We start from the raw sequence: 22,280 nt of genomic DNA, 5'->3' as shown, positions 1-22,280 counted from the left end.
TCGCGCAGTTCTGGACTGAAGCACCTAAACCGCTCGGCCACAGCAGCTGCCCATGTTTTCAGACTGAATTGCTGTGTACTCTTAGTCAATTTAAAGAAACTGTCAGTATTAGTAACATCTGAAGTGCACTGTCAAATACTTTTGAAACTCTGATATGCTGTTCAAAACTCACACATTTTGTGCATACCATGAAAGCTAATGTAAATAATTTCTGTTACCTGATGATGATCGTACCTAATGGCAATCAATTGATTGTAACTGGCACTGAATAAAGATTTACAAGCCTGTGTCCAGAAAGTAAAGTGAATGACTTTTTCCTGCCAATCCAGAAGGTTGCAGCACTGTGACTGGTGAGTGGAAAGATGGTGGATGGTATTGGGAAGGCAACACATTCCTTGCCAGTTGCCCGCTGGCTGTTTCCCAGTATGGATTACTCATAGTGTGTACCCGTGTTTAAGTGATGCGTTGGAAGATTAAAATGCCACAATTCATTGAACAGTGATAGGCCATTAAATTTTGTGTGAAGTTAGGGAAATCCGGCAGAGTGGCACATGAAGGCTTCTCCAAAGCCAAAAAAGGCAAAGATGATGAAATCACAGTTGAAGATGATGCTCATCATCTGTTTTGATTCCAAAGACACTGTCTACTCAGAGTCTGTGAGATGCGAAAAAACTGTCAACAGCAAATTTGAAAGGCTCTGAAATTGGGCACTTTGCATCGGGAAGGAGGTTAGTGGAAATTGGCGACTCAATCGAGACAATAAACATCTCATATGGCCTTCATTGTTAGTATGTTCCTGGCCAGGAATGGTGTCACAACACTGACCCAGCTATGGTACAGTCCCAATCAGGCACCAGCAGATTTCTTTTTGTTTCCTTGAATAAAAAGAATCTTAAAGGGCCATTATTTAGGGACGGTAAATGCTGTGAAAGCCACTGCAATGAGATGTTCCAGAAAGCCTATCAGAGTTGACCGACTCACTGGTAAACATGTATTGATGCCAAAGGGAGCTATTTCAAAGAATATCAAACATCTGTACTTTTATTTTCAAAGAATTGTTCTTTATGGATTTATTCAACTCAATTTCCAGACGCATCCCGTGTTTCAACTTCAGCTATTGGTAGCTCTTGCATGACTTACTTCAATTATTCTTAGCTGATGATGTGGATAAAATAAAGGAAAAAAAGAGAGATTTCTGTTCACTGCAAAGATGACATGTTGAGTTGCAGAGCCAGGCACAACGAAAAGACTGATACACTAAAGCTAGAGATAATGGTTTTAATTTGGATAAGGCATGGAATCCAGCTCTTCATGTAATTCAATTGCATAAAGGTTGTCAAGGTGTTGCTGCCGCTAACATCGATAAGTGAATCGAATGTCTGAACGCTTTCACGACAGGCAGCATATGTGTAAGTGTATCTCTTTGCCACTGACCAGCATCAGTGACACTCCTGCACCATATCACTGTGGTGGAGTATGTAAGGCCACACTTGGCACCTTGTTGTCAGTCTTGTGACTCACTTTGAGGACAGCTGCACAATATGCAGCTGAAATATCAAAGTAAGTAGTAGTAATTGCACGGCTGCATGCCTAAAATTTAATGGATTACCCATATGATGAAACTTTATGTGCAGCATTTAAAAAACCAGTTCTTCGACACCAAAAGTGTAGGAGCTGAATGAAAAATGTGTAAAGGTTTTACATGGCACTTTTCAAAACCTTTGGTAATTTATCTTGGACCACCTTCCACCGTCTCTCCAATATGGTTCCATTCAATGTAAAAATCAGCTGTGTCATATTTGGAGTCACTAGGATAAGAGGAAAGGGTGGAGCCACGCATTCAGCTTTGTAAAATAAAGGGACAAAAACAAACTTCACAAAGCATTACTTCTGCTTAATAAATTCACTAATTATCTAATGTATACAGGTTGCTTGCTTCCATTTCCTTAACTGAATATGTCCTCATTTCATTCATATGGGTTGGGTGATTTGATGACTCAGTGACTCTAAAATAGGTAGACAGTGCAGTGCAAGTGGAGACATTCCTTTCTATAACCCAACTTGACCACCCTAGAAGTATTTCAGTACTGAGAGATGGTAGGGATAGGAACCATCACAAGTCTTTGGTTTGCTTATGGAACATAACACATTTACTTGGGAATTGCTGTTGTCTTCATTTTGAAAAGAGATTGGATGCAGCTCACTGCAGTCCAGTCCACACTGTGCAAGTCTCTTCATCTCTGCGTAACTACTGCGGTTTACGTCCATTTGAGCCTGCTTACTGTGATCAAACCCTGGTTTCCTTCTACAATTTTTGCTCCTTGCACCTCCCTCCATTACCAAACTGATGATGCCTTGGGATGTGTCCTGTCAACAAATCCCTTTTTTAGTCAAGCTGTGCCACAAATGTTTTCCACACAGTTAGGTTTGGTACCTTTCCATTAGTCATTCCTCCAATCTGTCTATTTTTTGGCATTATTCAGTACCATAACAGTTCAAAAACTTCTATTTTTGTCTTATCTCAATCATTTAACATCCACATCTCACATCTAACAAGGCTAAAATTTAGACCCTAAAATTTATAGTTGATGTTAAAAAAAATCTTCTTTTATTAGACTTTTCTTGTCTGAACTGCTTAACATCACATTCCTCTTCCAAGTAAGGGTATAAATATAGATATGTATTTCTTCAATCTATATTGTGAGATAAGTCACAAGTTTGGTACTGTCTAACAGGTTCTTTCATTTCTCCGTTACCCAAACTGATCTTCTCTGAGAATGAGGTCAATTTCTACCAGTCTTTCCATTCTTCTGTAAATAATTTCTAGCATTATATTGCAACCATGAGATATTAAACTGGTGATTCAGCAAAATTCATACCTCTTAGCACCCGCCTTCCAAAGAACAAGAATTATTACATTTTTCTTGATTTTGCATACCAGCCATTTTTCTCCAAAGATTTCCTTAATTTTTCTTAAGAGTCATCTGTGTTCCACATAGGCATGTATGATTCTACAGTTTTGCATTTCTCCTCTAATCATTCCTGTATCATAATATTGCACTTTCTCTCAACATTATTTTTAGGCCTTCCTTACTCTCTTTTGCCTGCTTCATTTGCTACAGTTTCTCATTTTGCCAGTTAAATGAAATATCATGTGGGCTGTCCAAGGATATCTGCCAGGCCTTGTTCTTTGCCTATTCGATACTCCACTACCTTCCCTATTTCATTTCTCAAAGCTGACCATGAGCAACAAAAACTTTTCTCACTTTTGGTTGGTATGGTCAGTGGTCAGTTTAGGTTCAGTATGTGCTATATAACAAAGTAGCTGTAAAAAATTTATCTGATTTTACCTTTGTGGTTAAGTGGTTTTTAATTATACCACTGGTTATTGGTTATTTATGCATGGGCATATTTCACTGAATCAATATAGATGTGACCGTTTTACCACACACACCTGATGATGGAATGCATGTTCGGAAATACTTCTGAGACGCCATCTTTTATTTATTTCCAGTTTTTGTGACTTCCTTCCTTTTTACATTGAGATGACCTTGTAAAAGATATGGACTAGCTCCTACATTAATTATAATTATAATGCTCTTCCAAATGAGTACCTGACAAGATTAGGAGAAGTTTTTTCTCTACTCTAGTTATAAACTCTGCATAATTTTTGGGCAAGTAATTCAGAAGTAAAGCTGGTCTTTTATAATTATCCTCTGAAAGGAGATAAGCATGGCACAAACAAACAAGGTAAGAGAATAGAGTTCCATGTCTTAACAAAAACAAAAATATCTCTCAGAGTCCACATTTTGTGAAGATGTTTCAGAAGCTAATTAACGTATTACACCTCCAGTCAAGGGGAGTTCCTTTACAGATCATGATCAGATGTCATTTCTTTTACTTCTGTTCAGCAGGTGTAGATTATGTAGTTACAAAGCTCACAACAAGAAATTCGTATCAAATAAGATCCCAAATATTTTAAAAAGCCAGATCTGGACTGTACAATTACATTTACCAAATTTATCAATTTTAAATTCTCAACTAAACATGTTTTTTTTTTCATTATAGCTTTTCTGTAGCCATCGTTGAATGGTGTAGTGAAGAGTTGAAACAGTTAGAATGTAGTGCCAAGAACAAATGAAGTTGTAACTGTGCTTTGTCTTTCATATTAAATGCTGATAATGTATCGTTATCAGGAGAAAGAAAACTGGCATTCTACGGATCGGAGCGTGGAATGTCAGATCCCTTAATCGGCAGATAGGTTAGAAAATTTAAAAAGGGAAATGGATAGGTTAAAGTTAGATATAGTGGGAATTAGTGAAGTTCGGTGGCAGGAGGAACAAGACTTTTGGTCAGGTGATTACAGGGTTATAAATACAAAATCAAATAGGGGTAATGCAGGAGGAGGTTTAATAATGAATAAAAAAATAGGAGTGCGGGTTAGCTACTACAAACAGCATAGTGAACGCATTATTGTGGCCAAGATAGACACAAAGCCCATGCCTACTACAGTAGTACAAGTTTATATGCCAACTAGCTCTGCAGATGATGAAGAAATTGATGAAATGTATAACGAGATAAAAGAAATTATTCAGGTAGTGAAGGGAGACGAAAATTTAATAGTCATGGGTGGCTGGAATTCGTCAGTAGGAAAAGGGAGAGAAGGAAACATAGTAGGTGAATATGGATTGGGGGGAAGAAATGAAAGAGGAAGCCGCCTTGTAGAATTTTGTACAGAGCATAACTTAATCATAGCTAACACTTGGTTCAAAAATCATGAAAGAAGGTTGTATACATGGAAGAATCCTGGAGATACTAAAAGGTATCAGATAGATTACATAATGGTAAGACAGAGATTTAGGAACCAGGTTTTAAATTGTAAGACATTTCCAGGGGCAGATGTGGATTCTGACCACAATCTATTGGTTATGAACTGCAGATTGAAACTGAAGAAACTGCAAAAAGGTGGGAATCTAAGGAGATGGGACCTGGATAAACTCAAAGAACCATAGGTTGTAGAGAGTTTCAGGGAGAGCATAAGGGAACAATTGACAGGAATGGGGGAAAGAAATACAGTAGAAGAACAATGGGTAGCTCTGAGGGTTGAAGTAGTGAAGGCAGCAGAGGATCAAGTAGGTAAAAAGACGAGGGCTAATAGAAATCCTTGGGTAACAGAAGAAATATTGAATTTAATTGATGAAAGGAGAAAATATAAAAATGCAGTAAATGAAGCAGGCAAAAAGGAATACAAACGTCTCAAAAATGAGATCGACAGGAAGTGCAAAATGGCTAAGCAGGGATGGCTAGATGACAAATGTAAGGATGTAGAGGCTTGTCTCACTAGGGGTAAGATAGATACTGCCTACAGGAAAATTAAAGAGACCTTTGGAGAGAAGAGAACCACTTGTATGAATATCAAGAGCTCAGATGGCAACCCAGTTCTAAGCAAAGAAGGGAAGACAGAAAGGTGGAAGGAGTATATAGAGGGTTTATACAAGGGCGATGTACTTGAGGACAATATTATGGAAATGGAAGAGGATGTAGATGAAGATGAAATGGGAGATATGATACTGCGTGAAGAGTTTGACAGAGCACTGAAAGACCTGAGTCAAAACAAGGCCCTGGGAGTAGACAACATTCCACTAGAACTACTGATGGCCTTGGGAGAGCCAGTCATGACAAAACTCTACCATCTGGTGAGCAAGATGTATGAGACAGGCGAAATACCCACAGACTTCAAGAAGAATATAATAATTCCAATCCCAAAGAAAGCAGGTGTTGACAGATGTGAAAATTACCGAACTGTCAGTTTAATAAGTCACAGCTGCAAAATACTAACGCGAATTCTTTACAGACGAATGGAAAAACTGGTAGAAGCGGACCTCGGGGAAGATCAGTTTGGATTCCGTAGAAATGTTGGAACACATGAGGCAATACTAACCTTACGACTTATCTTAGAAGAAAGATTAGGAAAAGGCAAACCTACGTTTCTAGCATTTGTAGACTTAGGGAAAGCTTTTGACAACGTTAACTGGAATACTCTCTTTCAAATTCTGAAGGTGGCAGGGGTAAAATACAGGGAGCGAAACGCTATTTACAGATGGCAGTTATAAGAGTCGAGGGGCATGAAAGGGAAGCAGTGGTTGGGAAAGGAGTGAGACAGGGTTGTAGCCTCTCCCCGATGTTATTCAATCTGTATATTGAGCAAGCAGTAAAGGAAACAAAAGAAAAGTTCGGAGTAGGTATTAAAATCCATGGAGAAGAAATAAAAACTTTGCCGTTCGCCGATGACATTGTAATTCTGTCAGAGACAGCAAAGGACTTGGAAGAGCAGTTGAATGGAATGGACAGTGTCTTGAAAGGAGGATATAAGATGAACATCAACAAAAGCAAAACGAGGATAATGGAATGTAGTCAAATTAAATCGGGTGATGCTGAGGGGATTAGATTAGGAAATGAGACACTTAAAGTAGTAAAGGAGTTTTGCTATTTAGGGAGTAAAATAACTGATGATGGTCGAAGTAGAGAGGATATAAAATGTAGACTGGCAATGGCAAGGAAATCGTTTCTGAAGAAGAGTATAGATTTAAGTGTCAGGAAGTCGTTTCTGAAAGTATTTGTATGGAGTGTAGCCATGTATGGAAGTGAAACATGGACGATAAATAGTTTGGACAGGAAGAGAATAGAAGCTTTCGAAATGTGGTGCTACAGAAGAATGCTGAAGATAAGGTGGGTAGATCACGTAACTAATGAGGAGGTATTGAATAGGATTGGGGAGAAGAGAAGTTTGTGGCACAACTTGACTAGAAGAAGGGATCGGTTGGTAGGACATGTTTTGAGGCATCAAGGGATCACAAATTTAGCAGTGGAGGGTAAAAATCGTAGAGGGAGACCAAGAGATCAATACACTAAGCAGATTCAGAGGGATGTGGGTTGCGGTAGGTACTGGGAGATGAAGAAGCTTGCACAGGATAGAGTAGCATGGAGAGCTGCATCAAACCAGTCTCAGGACTGAAGACCACAACAACAACAACAATGTATGGTCATATGATGCCCAATATGGATATGGATTTATAACGTAACAAACATTTCTGCTCGATGACACTCAAGAGTGTCACAGGCAAAATACATATATGAAGCAAAACTACATACCTGAACTTCGATGGTGATCCAAATATGAAGTGTAATGGTATTTGTACACACATAATGGATTTCTAAGATATAAACTTTATCTTAAGCATAACAGTATAATACTGTAAATACCTTCTTCTTGAATGGGATCTGTACCCATAAGATCAGGAGCCAAGCTCTGAGCTGCATTAGAGGGTGTCCCAGAATCCGGAAATTTTGGTGACGTATACATATTTAAACGATATATTGCTTCACACTCACTGCATAGGATGTAATTTGTACCTAAAATTAAATAAATGAATTGAGTCAGGTGTAAAAAAGTTAAAGTTTTAAGTTTCAACTGATATTACTGTTTGAAATGCATAATTTCGGAAAATGAATACACATTTTCTCAACATTTATCTCATTTCTAATAGGTAAAAAAATCTGTGCATCACATATGTTACTACTCAAGTTCAACAAGTGATGACAAAAGATTTTATGATATTTTTCCTTAATTTCTATCCTTAATTTCTGATTTCCTTTCCTCAAAAATATCCTGATCATTACTGTCATTACATCTTTATCTATAAAGAAGGTTGTCAACTGAACTCTTTACACACACAAATTTCTCCAATTTGCACTTGTAATACGTTCCTTGAAAAATGTCATCTTACCTTTGTTTTATGAACCTGATGATGGTCACACAAGTGAAACTGGCTGTGTAAATAAAGTATTTTACTAGCAGCTCAAGGTGGTAATACAGCATTTTTTCAAATATATAGGGGCTGTGGGGTATCACCTGAAAATGTTTCTCGAGCTGTATTGGAATGTTGGTTCTCATAATTTTTAGAGTAAGATTTGTGAAATGTACAGTACTTTCATTGCTGTGTTTTTCAGTGGAGTATGATGAGAATTTCTGTGACATTCTTGTTCTGAGTTAAAATACCCATGAAGAAGTTCATAGCTAACCTGCCGAGCCTACTTGGTAATGGCCCCAGACTAACATACAGCACTTAAGAATCGAACAATAATTTTGCTAATAGCTTCCTTTGTAGGCTAATAACAATTCTTTAAGGTTCTTTGGATAAATCACAGTATGACTCTAGCTTTCTTTGTACTAAAATTATATCAGGCATTTTCCTTTATTTATATATAATGCTGTTCTTAACAGGAAGATGTAAACATAACGTAATAATAATTAGATAGCATCTTTTTATTAATGAATTTTATAAGTGACATATCAGAAAAATGGTCAGTTCTTTAATTCAGTTTGCAGACAAGCAACTGTACACAATAGAGTCATGCTGTTAGAAAATGGTTACTTATGTGAAAAGAGTTGAATATGATCCACATGTGATGAAAGTACATAAAGGATTTTGCAGGAGGAACAGTAAATATTTTAGATGGTAATACAAATTAATTGAAATGAAATATTCCAAATAATATATGTCCAATAATTTTGGTTACAGACATACAGCCATTAGAATGCAATCCAAACAAATACTCAGAGGAGATGTTAAGCAAAGGCAAATGATTAAGCTCAAAGTCAATTTTCATAAATTCTCCCTACCACTTCAATCCACTTTCAAATTTATTGTAATCTGTCCAGCTGTATCAATGAATCACTGAATATATGTCTCTGGTAAGGTCACTAGGTACGGCACAGAAGAATACATCCACCAGTAAGGTCATGTGGCAAAATGTCCGTGGCAGATTTAAGGGTTGCTGCAGACCACCATGGTCTCACTTATCAAGCAGCTAATGTTTACAGCTAGCTCTCCAGTGTATTTATTGACAGCATCCATGTGGTCTGTGGTTTTTTCCAGGACTGTGATTTGAACTTTGTTGTTAGCTACTGATGATGTTTGGCTAGTGCACAGATTTGCCTGTCTGCCTAATGTCAGACTCTTTTTCACTCTCTGTTTGACTGATGGTTGTGTTTTCCATGAAAGAAATGATGGCATGCGGGTGCATCGAGAGTGTGGTTCATACTTAGACTTCCCAGTCAAACCTGCAAACAGCACTGATGTGTCAGTTGGTTGGTTGGTTTGGGGAAGGAGACCAGACAGCGTGGTCAACGGTCTCATCGGATTAGGGAAGGATGTGGAAGGAAGTCGGCCGTGCCCTTTCAGAGGAACCATCCCGGCATTGGCCTGGAGTGATTTAGGGAAATCACGGAAAACCTAAATCAGGATGGCCGGACGCGGGATTGAACCGTCGTCCTCCCGAATGCGAGTCCAGTGTCTAACCACTGCGCCACCTCGCTCGGTGATGTGTCAGTTATTCAACCAGCATTCAAAATACAATACCAATCACAAGGTAACCCACTCCAGAAGTCCTCTGTTTTCGGTTTTTCCAGAAGAGGGGAACTACTAGTTTATGTGATTTAATTGTAAGTAAGTTGTGCTTTGTAAAAGCTGTGTTGCTGAAGAATCAGACTTGCAACAGAATTCTACTGACACTGCCATATGCAACTCCTTGGATGTAATCTTAGGGTTCTTTTATGAGGGCAGCACTATTCATAGTCCAATAGATAAATATGTCTCCTGTGTTTATTTTTTAGTGGTAAAATTTTCTGTTAAACCATATGCATGTGCAAAAACATAAAGAGCTAATTCACAGGGATCTTGGTGACCAAGAAACATGACCATTTCTGTCTGTCCATCTTCCATAGAAAATTATATTTAGGACTTGCCACCTGACAACTTGTATGTGCAGAGGCCCATCATGCTGACAGAACATAGCCATCCTTGTAGTCAAAGGAATGTTTTTTTCAATAATGCTGCTAGCTTGTTTTCAAGTATGCCTAGATAGCAGGGCCCTGTACAACAATGCTGTAATTAAAGAGACTCAGTCAACTGTTTGTCTATCCTATCACATCATACTTTCACATAGAAGCATTCTTGAAAATATATGTTCATGACGTGAGTTACAAGTGTTATTGAGTTTGCTCAGGAAGTGTACAAAAATTTACACATGAAGCTTGTCAATGCTGTGTGAAGGCTAAGCAGCATTGCAACATCAACATGAAATACAACAGTCTGTAAATGAAAAATACTGAGGCAGTATGTTTTCAATGAGGAAACAGCAAATGAAAATGAGTGCTTGACGTTGGTTTCCAGGACAGGAAAACGAGCTGATGAAATGGATAAAATAACCTCATGTTTCAAATATTCCAACTTATGGTATTGTGGTTCATGTTAAAGAAACATATTTGCCACAAAAGTTGGACTTGCAGATTTCAAAGTATCCAATTTTTGGATAAAAAAGTCAACGAATAGACACAATTTAGGGTATAAATGTGTTCAAGGTGAGGCTGGAAACAAACATTGACACTCTTCACTCATAGGAAAACTCTCTTCCATCAATCATAGAAAAGTGCAGTCCCAATTATGTTTTTAATGCAGGTGAAACGGGCTTATTTTTTCACCTACTGCCTGACAAAACTCTCGAGTTCAGAGGATAAAAATGCCATGGCAGAAAAACTAGTAAAGAGAGGCTAACTGTTTTATTATGTTGCAATAAAAGCAAAACAGAAACGTTTATGGCACTATTAAGTAGAAAGGCGAAGAGTCCACAATGCTTTAAAAATGTGTGGGCATTACTATGAAAATATACATCTAATGCAAATGTATGGGTAACAACTATCACATCTGAAAAATTCTTGCATGCCTGGGATGCAAGGATGGGTGTTAGTAATAGGACAGTCCTCCTGTTTACTGACATGTATGCACCACACTCTCAAGATATGTTATATGTACATTATGTAAACGTAGTGGTTTTTTCCTCCCAGTTATACAATCCAACTTGAGCCACTTGACCAAGGCATTATACAAGGCCTGAAACAGAAAAACAGGAAGATTATTGTACAGAAGAGACTGGTCTGTCTTGATACTGTAATCCAAAATGATCCATCTTAGTTGCTATGCATTTCATAAGAAGTGCCTGCAATCTGTGCACAAAAACACAATCTCAATCTGTTTCAAGAAAGCTGGCTTTCATTGGATACTTACAGAAGATACACCAGAGAATAAAGGGATTGCAGCTGAGCAATTGCAGCAAATAATGGAGCAAGAAGAAAACACTGACTACCTTAGCTTCAATGAAAATGTTGAATGTGAGAATGTGATGAAGGTGTTGCCATCTGTCAGGCTATGACACCTAATGAAGCCTTGCAGGATCTGACAACAGAAAAACAAGACAAAATTGTAGACAAGGATGAACCAGAAACTTTGCCAGTTCCTACAACATCAAAAGCTAGTGAAGCAATGAACACAGTTAACTGTTATGTTTCGAGTTCTGAAGTCAATGAAGAGGTAGTGAACACATTAACCCTCACATTAGCAAGCATGATATTCTAACTACCCCATGTTGAATTTTTCGCTATTATAATTTTATCGGAAGAGCTACATACTTGCCGTGTCAAGTCTTTGTCTTAAAATGGTTGAAAATGTATTCACACTCTTGACTGATCCATTTTTTTTTTATCGTTATGGTTTCTTATTTGTTATAAATGAAGGTTTTAGGAAATATTTCTCTCATTTTCTTTGTTATTTAATTTTTCCATTGTAGCGTTCCAATAAGAAATAAATTCTGAACGAATTTTTGCCCAACAGGAACAAAAAAAGTTCGTTCTTTAATTTTTTATGTTTCAAAAATGGGCAATTCGGTAGTCTTACTCTATACACAACATCATTAGAGGCAAGTGATTGTTGAAGTACGTGAATACAAACCAGATACACTCCATTACAACAAAACTTGATGAGTCATAGACAATGGAGAAAAAAATGACAAGAGAGGACAGATGTGATAAAGGAACATGGCAGTGCCTGCTAAGAATTTCCATGGAGACAGTAGAAACTGCAACACTAAATGCATATATTCCACATGCATATATTCCACACATACAAAGATTTTCTGAGTGACAGGACAATAATCGGGACAGACAAAAACTCTTCATGTTTGTGCTGGCATTTTGAAAAGGTAACTTGGAGGAACGAGCTAGAAATATCAACATTCTCCATAAGGATGTATAACATACACTGAAAGCATTTGGTTTTGAAATTCTGACAGCAGTGGTCCACGATCCAACACCAGTGTTCCAAGTTACCAGCACCATGGCGATGTCAAGACTGCAAGAGGAACGAAGATTGGAAAACAAGATTCTGTTGTGGAATGCACAAGAAATCTCTTTGTAATATCCACAGAACAGGAACTGTAACTGTGAAGGGCACATTGTGCAAAAATGTACTTGAATGAACAGTTCAAAAATGCCATTTGTTATTCTGAGGTCATGTACTAGTTTACTACACTGGCAGTGAAAGCATGTTCATTTTTAATTTTACAGGGGTCCAATATTGAATGATGCTAAATTTATTGTACTTTGCATCTCTGCTCAGTTTAAAGACTAATAATAATTTGAAAAAACTGTATTTAAATAAAAAAATAAAGCTATTCATTCAAAATAACAGAATCTAAAAACAAATATCTTTTCTTAACAGCTTCAATGTCTTCCTTTAATCTGCCCAGGTGTGGATCCCAAACGCTCTAACAATATTCAACAATGAGTCACACTAGAATCCTATGTGCGGTCTCCTTTACAGATGAGCCACACACTTCCATAAAATTCTCCCAATAAACTTAAGTCGACAATTTGCCTTCCCTACTACAATCCTTGCATGCTCACTGCATTTCATATCACTTTGCAATGTAAAAAAAAAGGGGGGGGGGGGGGGGGGGCGAGTGATGGCAATAAATGTGAAGTGTTTCACAATCAGGTGAGGGAGCTTTTTACCAAATTTATAACTTCCTCAAACATGAATTTGAAAGAACCGTGTGATGGTAGCAAGAGAATTTTAAACAAAAGTGTCAGAGCTGTAAGAACCATAGAAAAGGTTGGTTTCATGTTGTCTGGAAAGCATCGAAATCGCAATGATCCTGTAATGTAAATGGACGGTTTTAACAATGATGTTTTACAGTGCTCCATGTGAATGATGAATGCCCGACATCACAAAAATGTGTTACAGTTATGTAGGAGAAAATTAGCTTCAATGGTAAACACTTCGTCAATGTAAGGAATTTTGGTCATTGGTTCCTGATATGTTAAGAAGAGAGTTTTTAGTTCAAAGAAGTGACTTAGGTGCAGCACGAACTGCATCCCATATAAAGATTCATGATACAAGATGATGAGGTAGTTCAACATTGTATTAGCTTGATGACACACAGGCCAACTAGAATCATTCCAGAAGGATCTGCTGGAAAATGAGTGATGGTACTGGCAGTTTTTAGTTTTCATAGAAGTAGGTTCTCGGATGATTATTCTGCATGCTGACTCTTCTTCTGGTTTTGTTTCTGAGAGTAAACTTGTATTTATGTGTAAGAAAAACAGCAGTGACTACCATTCGGAAATGAACTCTGTCAGTTTTGTGACGTGATTCACAATACTTGTCATACCTTGCTTCGAAGTCGGTCATTGCCAGTTACAATTCAACTGTTACAGAGAAAAAACCAAGCATAAACACAAGGAAAGTGGATATTTTTTCCCTGGATTAAAAAATAAAAATGTTAAGTATAGTATAAACTAGACTTGTGCCGACCTCCTGCAGCTTGTTAATTTATACAAGTATGTGACAAAACATGCAAACTTGACATCCTTGCACATGAATGGGGCCACACAGTTTTCCGTTTACCCATGTGTTACTGTCAGTGTAGTCCTATGGAATTAATTTGGGGAAAGGATAAGGCTACATTGGAGGGGGAAAAACCATTCAAGATAAGATTCACTGCATCGCTTGTGCATGAGGCAATAGACAACATGCCACCTGTAGCATGTGTACAGTCTGTGTGGCATGCTGACAAGTTTGACAGGGAAGTGATGATGGATATAAGCCTTAAACCTGTCATCTTAAATTCACAATCAGATTGTTCAGCAACAGACTCAAATAGAAGTGATGGTGGTATTATGATACAGACTTTGAAACAATGTAATAATATGTCTTAGTTTTAAAGACTTGTGGTGTTGTCAACATAACAGTTACATACATAATACTGACAACTTCCTAGCCTTTTTGATTAGGACTTCGTATCCTTTGAATTATGCAGAGTATAATGTTCAACATATTGCCCAAGGAGAAGTTAAGCTTCCCCCACCACGTTGTAACCTCTAATAACAAGTGAGAATTCAGCTGGGTAAAGTCATCGAAAGACCAATATTTCCACATGTAGACCCCTGTCATTTTCAAGACACGAACTAAATAAGGCTCTAAAATGACAGTAACTGTTACTGGTCGAGATATCGGTGGTTTTCGATGTTATCGGTCATCATTCCTTGGAGTTATTCACAGAAGATGGTTAATTGTTTGCTTGTTCAATAGACTATAAATGCTGTCTCTCACTATAATGTCAAACAAGTTAGTTTACTCTCACAATGCCCATTAACAGCGAAAAATATGACAACTTACTGACCATTTTTATGGTAGTCTTTTCATTAGTCTTTTCTACCACTAATTCTTTTTAATGCACAGAAATTGCAGTTAACTACAGTCAAACACATCAACACACACACCTTGAACACATTTTTAAAAATTCTATTGAGCAGAAGCAGTTGCCAAGCAAATGTAATGATTTTGGTTTGTGCTTGAAGTTAATTTTATTGTGTATTAAATATTTACTTATAATACAGATCGCAATAAATGATAATTACTGCAAGCAGTTTCAATGATACTGTCATTAGACAATTGTCATTTTGAGAAAAATTGTACTTCACATCTTCACAATGCTGTGTCAGCTGTTCTCGCCTCCCGACATCATGCAGAGCAAATCTGTGGAGCAATGGACACAATGTCATCAAGACATGAATTAATATTTCTCTCCTGAATTTATCTCATAGATTTTAATTATAATATGATGTACCAAAGGCAAATGAGACTGACTGTTGTCCGCAGCAACACAGTTTGGCAACGTGGACTTTGTTTGCCCACTCTCTGCTGCCATGCACACGCAGTTCTCATCCCTCCAATGCTTCGTCTCTAGGCATTGAAGTGCTGTCTTACATGACACGAACTTTAATGTTGTACGTGAACATTTTGGTTTGTTTTTCCTACTCATCTGCATTAACTTACTTTTTTTTTACATTTAGAGCTACTGCCATTCATCACATCAATTAGACATTTTGTCTAAATCATCATGTATCCTCCTACAGTCACCCAACAATTACACCTTCCCAATACACCACAGCATCATCAGAAAACAGCTGGAGACTGAAATAACAGAGTTGCTTTCGCACCTCCCTGCGGCACCCCTGATGATACCCTCGTCTCTGACGAACACCCGCTGTCGAGGACAACAGACTAGGTTCTGTTATTTAAGAAGTCTTCGAGCTGCTCACATACCTGGGAACCTATTCCAAATGCTTGTACCTTGTTTAACAGTTGGCAGTATGTGCTTTACAGAAATCTAGGAGTATGGAATCCACCTGTTGCCTTCATCCATGGTTCGCAGGATCTCATGTGAGGAAAGGGCACGCTGAGTTTTGCGTGAGTGATGCTTCTGAAAACTGTTCTGGTTCATGGACAGAAACTTTTCTGTCATGGAAATTTATCATATTCAAACTGATAATATGTTCACGTATTCTGCAGCAAACCAATGTTAAAGATATTGGTCCATAGTTTTGTGGGCCTATTCTGTTACCTTTCATAGATACAGGAGTCACCTGTGCTTTTTCCAGTCACTTGGGAGTTTGAGATGGGTGAGAGATTCACAGGGTGAGAGATTCACAATAAATGCAAGCTAAGAAAGGAGTCAGTGCTGTATAGTACTCATTGAAAAACTGGTTGGGTTTCAATCATGACCTGCTGACTTATTTGCTTTCAACTCTCTCAATTATCTCAACTAAATCTCCAAAATGTACTGGGCTAATCAAAACTTTGCTTTGTAAAATCAAGCTCTCAAAAATCTTGGCAAGGAGAGTCAACTAAGGTACACAACACGGTATATTTTTCAAACCTTTGTGAAGACGGGACTGCACATTATACCCTACTGTGTGATAGCGTAGTTACTCTAACTAGATGTATGATATACTGATAGCTTGTAAAAGTGGTAACCCTTATTCAATTACCAGCGGTGATTCACTAATGGAGAGACATTTTATACCCAACATTCTTTAGTTTTTAGAAGGGTAGTTAAATCACAATTTTAGTGTCTCTTATTTCTTCTACATCATTGCAAGGTACATATTTTGGATGCTAGAGATTATGCTCTCACGTCACATGACATTCCTGCATCCCAATTGGCAGATAGTAGTAGTTTACGTATTCAACATAAAGGATTTACCCAGTGACACTGTATTTAACACATTTTTGCTTCTTGTACACTAACATGTAATGTTGAGAGTTCCTGGGTGTGATATTCTGAACACATTCTCGAAAAGGCGCATTATGAATTACAATTTATAGAAATAGCATGTCGGGAACTGTAGCATTATGAAATCACATGTTACCCCAATTATGGTACCCTTAATTCTGCATTTTCATTGATGAAAAAAAACATATCAATAGCAAATTAGATATTTTTCAGTAGTATGTTTTCCCACTTATGATGTTCAAAATTCTTAGTCCTTTCAAAAATGGGCTAACAAGATTCTACTGTACCTAGTTTTGTATCTGTGGATACCAGATGACAGTAGAAGCGTGTGTTAAAAGCTATGTGCAGGCACCCTCAGTGGTGACTCATCAAACACAGAGTGAGATATTTCATCAACAGTACCCCATGGCCCACGCTCAGTGTATGGATGCTTTGGCAATGTCACTGCTTATAGTTCCTTGTAGTGATTGACCAGCAGGTTCATTACCACTGAGCAGTGGCTAAGAAGGTCCCCTATGGGGCATTTAATGAAGTAAGTTTTCTGGGCTAGTTCCTGAGGCAGTTGATGGAGATGGTGGTGTTGCCTGCCTACAAATTGACTGGTTAGGCGGAATTTGAGCCCCCCTTCTCCCAAATGCGAGTCCTGCACCTTAGCTACTGCAGCAGCTTGCTCAGTTGTACCAATCTGCACACCCCCACTGTGTCAATGAGAACCCTATGAGAGAGAACAGTTAGTCAGTGACTAATTACTCTTTAACATCATTTGACCTACCAATTATGTACCTGAAGAATGAAATTATAAATTTTTTCAGTTATGAATTCAATACAAGGAGTTTTTTCTCTGTTTTCACTTTTCTTCCCCTATCGTGAGCATAATGTTTCTGTCATCAGTAAAGAGAATTTTTTCTTTCATATGTAACACTATTGGGAAAGTTATCAATACATATAAGAAACAACATTGGACCTAATATGTCACCTTAAGGATCTATTCCATCAATGCATCTTGGTTCTTATTAACATTTCACTAAAAGCTTAGCCTTATCATCGGTTTTAATTACTCTGATTCTTTTCAACTTATGATCAAAACTAGCTGTTTGTTATGAATTGTTTAAAGAGCTTAAGTGCCAAACAAAAATTATTTTATGGTCCTATAGAACATAGATGAGTTTGTGAGACTATTGCATAAATATACACACCTACAATGTTGCCACAATATCCAGCACCCCATAGGAAGCCACAGCCTGGATGTGCTGATAACATATGTCCGGCAAGATGAGGTGGTGTTGAATGGCAAATACTGCAGGTTGAATAGAAAGATCCTGATGTACCTGAGGTAACAGGAAACTGGAAAAAAAGAACAAACCTCAATGAATAACATGATGTTAACAATGAACATATGGATTCCTACAGACCTCATTAATGATAGCTGGAAATGAATAGCATATACTAACAAAAGTTGAAGTTGCATAATCTCTTTCATAAATAAGATTCTTCAAAAAATGTGTGTGTGTTTGTGTGTGTGTGTGTGTGTGTGTGTGTGTGTGAGAGAGAGAGAGAGAGAGAGAGAGAGAGAGAGAGAAGGGGAGGGTGGGATTGAGGAAGGGAAGGAGAGAGAGGGGAAGAAAGGGAAAGTAGATCACGAAAGTCTTGCAAAGAAGGGAAAGACACAATCTATTTTATTTCCATCTCACATAGAAGGTAAAAGGTAATCTGCACTTTCTAGATGATTTACTTTTACTCAGGGCCTCCAATTTTACTGACTGTCACAATGAAGACCTATTATATGAAGTGACAGTGCAATTTAAGCTATGGAGACTAGGTTATGAGTGATTCACTTATAGATTTAACAATGGGTTATAATATTTGCCTAGTAGTACAGTAATGTGAAGTTATACATTATCCATAGGTCTCAAAGAGAATAATGTCTTGCAGACCAGGATTATTTGTAGTACCTTTTGAAAAGGGAAGGTGATGTAAAAAGATGAAAATACAAATAAACCACTGGCACTTTGACCAACTTTAACAGTGTCCCTTAAGACATTTTATAGTCATATTGCAGATGACTGTTATGATGTAACATACCTGACAATGCTGAGGTATACAATGCCATACTGCATCTTATCTTACACAAGTTTGCCCACTGACCCATTGTGTTATATAGATGTCATAATAACATAGAAACTTCATTGATATGAAATGCTTTATTAAGTGCAATAGTACAGTGTAGTAGTTTAGTATTATTGACAGTCTGCTCACATTATTGACAGAAGGAATTACCTATTCTCACTATGTGCTTAAAAGGTTGTTATACAAATTCTGATCTGCAGAGAAGCCTCATTCTGAAGAAAAATGCAATGTTACATTGTGAGAAGCAGACACTTTCTAAGTACATTGAAGGTAGTGTCACAGCCTTTGCTGACATGATTATCCTTCACATCTCACCCCCCCCCCCCCACCCCCCCACCTAATAACCAACGCTATATGACTCTTTTCCACTGACACTCTTATTTCATCCTTGTGTTAGTTAATTAGTTAGTCATGTGTTCCACCGATCAATCTCACAGTAACCATTATGATGTGGAAAGTGTCAAGTGCATAAGAAATGCACACATGAATATTTTTTATTACTTACCACATTCCCTTAAATGGCACAAAATGCATATATTACACCTATAGATTTATTTCTTCCTATTCAAGAATTCATATTTGGTATAGGAGTTGTCAAGGAGATATGATTTCGATTTATTTTTAAAACTGTTACTGCCATCTGTCAGACATTTTATTTCATCTGGGAATTTATTGGAACGTTTTACCCCTTTTTGTGCCAAAGATAGATTAGGTAGAGGCTGGTCTAAGTCTTTTTTCCTTCTGGTATTATAATCATGAATGTCACTTTTGTTTTTAAACTGGTCCATGTTGTTGACAACAAATTTCATTACTGAGTTAATGTACTGTGAGGCTGTTGTAAGAATTCCTGACCTTTTAAAGATATGCCCACAAGATGTGTGACTATGAGCCCCACACATTACCGGTATTCTAACCACTTTCTTTTGAACAGTGAGATGGGGCCCCTCCACGCCCGCACCAACATGGTGACCAAACCAAAAGTTCTACTGTCACCTCCGTAAACATGTTAGTTATCTAGTAGGTGGATCACAGGATGCTGGGCTGTGATGTTGTCCGTGCGTCTGGGTAAGGCTACGCATTAACACGGTCCATCAGGTGATAGATAGTGGATGAAACGCGAGTGAGGGTAGCGATTTGAAGAGCAGAGGGGAAAAAAGTGCCATGGCTCGTGCCGTGGGAAAAAAACCTCTGCGACAGTGGGATGGGTAGTAAGAGCAGTAGTGGCTTACTAGCTGTGATAGCTCATGCAAGGTTGGATTTGTTAGTATAGGTATCATGCATCATTACCGCGACAAGCGATGGCGATGTGTCCCAGTTGCTGCAGCTGCTACATTCCTGGAACAATCAAGATCGTTATACAGTAGTGGGAGATCGGCCATAGATCATCTCACTGTGTGGGGGATGTGTGGAGCTTGTTTGCATGCAGTGTACGGTACGGCTTCCCTGTGTGGTGCCAGTTATTCGGCAGTGTATTTCAGCTGGATATCCAGTAAATGCGTCTGATTAACAGGGGTTCGCCTGTGCCGTTATGTTTGCGTATGCTTGGCCATAGATGTTATGTCCTTGCAAGTATGTCTTTTGGTCTTTTATGTTTCCATCTATGGTTGTGGTCGTAGTTCCCCAGATTCAGAATAAACGGGTTCTGCGAATGTCTGGAGTTTCTGTATAGTCTTGTGGTGAGTTTGTGGATTACCTCCGTGAGAGTCTCAAGTCGGTATTCCCGGTGAAGGTCCGCGATGCGTGTGTATCGTGGAGCATTGCTTATGATTTTGAGTACTTTGTTTTGTATGAGCTGCAGACGGCGCAGGCATGTAGGCGCAGCGTATCCCCAGACAGGAGCTGCGTACGTCATCAGGGGTCGGATAAGTGTCATGTACATAGACCTCGACACCCTTCTGTTCAGTGTGCTACGCCTGTTGAGCATAGGATAGAGCTGTTTGAGCCTCGCACTAGCTCGGTTGGTCATGTGTTGTATGTGGTCCCCTAAGATCCAGCCAGACACCGAGGTATTTGACTTTCTCGCAGAAATGTATTGGATGTGCATGTAGAGTTATTGGTCTGCAGTAGCAGCGTTTGCGCAGTTGCTTCGGTCTTTTAGTGAACAGAACGGCTTCGCACTTGTCAACGTTTACTCTAACACGCCATTTCTCCAACCAAGGCTCGGCCACTCTGAGAGCAGTCTGTAGGCGTGACGTAATGTTTGATGGTTTCCAATCTTGCGCGAAGATGCCGGTGTCATCCGCGTAGATTGCCATCATTGTGTTGTGTGTGGTTGGGAGATCGTTTATGTTGAGGTTAAACAGTAGGGGCCCTAAAATGCTTCCCTGGGGTACTCCCGCGTGTATACCGTGTCGTGTTGATTGTTTTCCCTGAACGTCAGTGTTGAAGCTCCTGTCTGTGAGGTATGAGTGTATTAGACGAAGCAGCCCGTCGGGGAATCCCGCGTCACTGAGTTTGCGGATGAGGCCGTTGTGCCATAGACGGTCGAAAGCCTTTTCGATGTCCAGGAACACTGCCCCTGTAGCTTTGTTTATGTTGAAGCCATGTGTTATATGTTCAACGACCCGTAGGAGTTGTTGTGTTGTGGAGTGGTGATTCCTGAAGCCGAATTGCTCCGGTCTCAGGATGTCATTCGTTATGCAGTGCCTAGTGATGCGTTTGAGAATCACCTTCTCAACAACCTTACTGAGCGAGCTCAGAAGGCTGATGGGTCGGTAATTTTGTGGGAGGCTGTGGTCTCTCCCCGGCTTCCTGAACATCAGGACCTTGGCCGTCTTCCAAAAGGCGGGGAAGTGTTGGTGTTTTAGTATGGCATTCGTTATGTGTGTTAGGTACTCAGTTGCTTTATCCGTGAACTCCTGGAGGACACGGTTTTGAATGCCATCATGACCAGGGGCTTTCCTAGTAGCGGAATGCATTATAGCCCAGGAGACTTCGGCTGTGCTAGCATGTCGAATGTCGTCGCGCGATGGTTGGGCTAGAATGCGTGTAACCTCTTGGTCAGTAGCAAGTGTGAACGCTGGATCTGATGGTACCAGGTTCGGTGTGAATGACGCTGCGAGTGTTCGGGCCATCAGTTCTGCTTTCTCTTCCGCTGAGTATGCAGGTCCGTCAGGCCCTTGAAGCGTTGGGGTGTATATTTTCTCCCTGGTGAAGTGTCGGGCTAGTTGCCACACGCCAGGTCGTGTGGTGTCCAGCCCTTCGAGTTTTTGGTTCCACTGTTGTGTTCTGTGTGTTTGTATTTTATCGTGTATGATGCCCTGTAGTCTGTTAATGTGCCGTTTGAAGTACGGGCGCCTGGTGCACTCAGTGAATACTTTTTGCCTAAGTGTTGACTTACCCCAAAATATTATTCCGTATGATATCAGAGAGTGAAAGTTTGTTAGACTGCTAATTTCTATATCCTCAAAATTGGCAATTATTCTGATTGCACAAATTGCTGAACCTATTTGCTTTAGGAGATACAAAATATGAATTTTCGAAGTAAGATTCTCATCTATATGTACGCCCAAAACTTTAGTATGCTCTGCCCTGGTTACTGACATCTGTTGATGTGTTGTACTTGTTGAACAAACTGTACTCCTTGTAGTAGGAAATTGGATGTACTGCATTTTTTCAAAGTTCAGAGCACACCCATTCTCAGAAAACCACTCAACAACTCTTCCAAAGACATTATTTAT

At 38.9% G+C, this 22,280-nt stretch overlaps 1 protein-coding gene across 1 annotated transcript in view; it reads right to left on the bottom strand.

Moving 5' to 3' along the window:
• Positions 1–22,280, bottom strand: part of LOC124621816 (probable E3 ubiquitin-protein ligase HERC1) — a 766,600-nt gene that overhangs the window by 281,525 nt on the left and 462,795 nt on the right. Inside the window, exons 43-44 of the mRNA XM_047147255.1 lie at positions 17,670–17,817; positions 7,264–7,413 (exon numbers count right to left, since the gene is read on the bottom strand). Coding sequence (XP_047003211.1) covers positions 7,264–7,413; positions 17,670–17,817 — 298 coding nt within the window. The remainder of the gene's footprint in view (positions 1–7,263; positions 7,414–17,669; positions 17,818–22,280) is intronic.

The sequence above is a fragment of the Schistocerca americana genome, chromosome 7, assembly GCF_021461395.2.
Source record: "Schistocerca americana isolate TAMUIC-IGC-003095 chromosome 7, iqSchAmer2.1, whole genome shotgun sequence".
NCBI lineage: Eukaryota > Metazoa > Arthropoda > Insecta > Orthoptera > Acrididae > Schistocerca > Schistocerca americana.
Note: the sequence above shows the minus strand (reverse complement) of the source record. Positions and strands in the feature narration are given on the sequence as shown.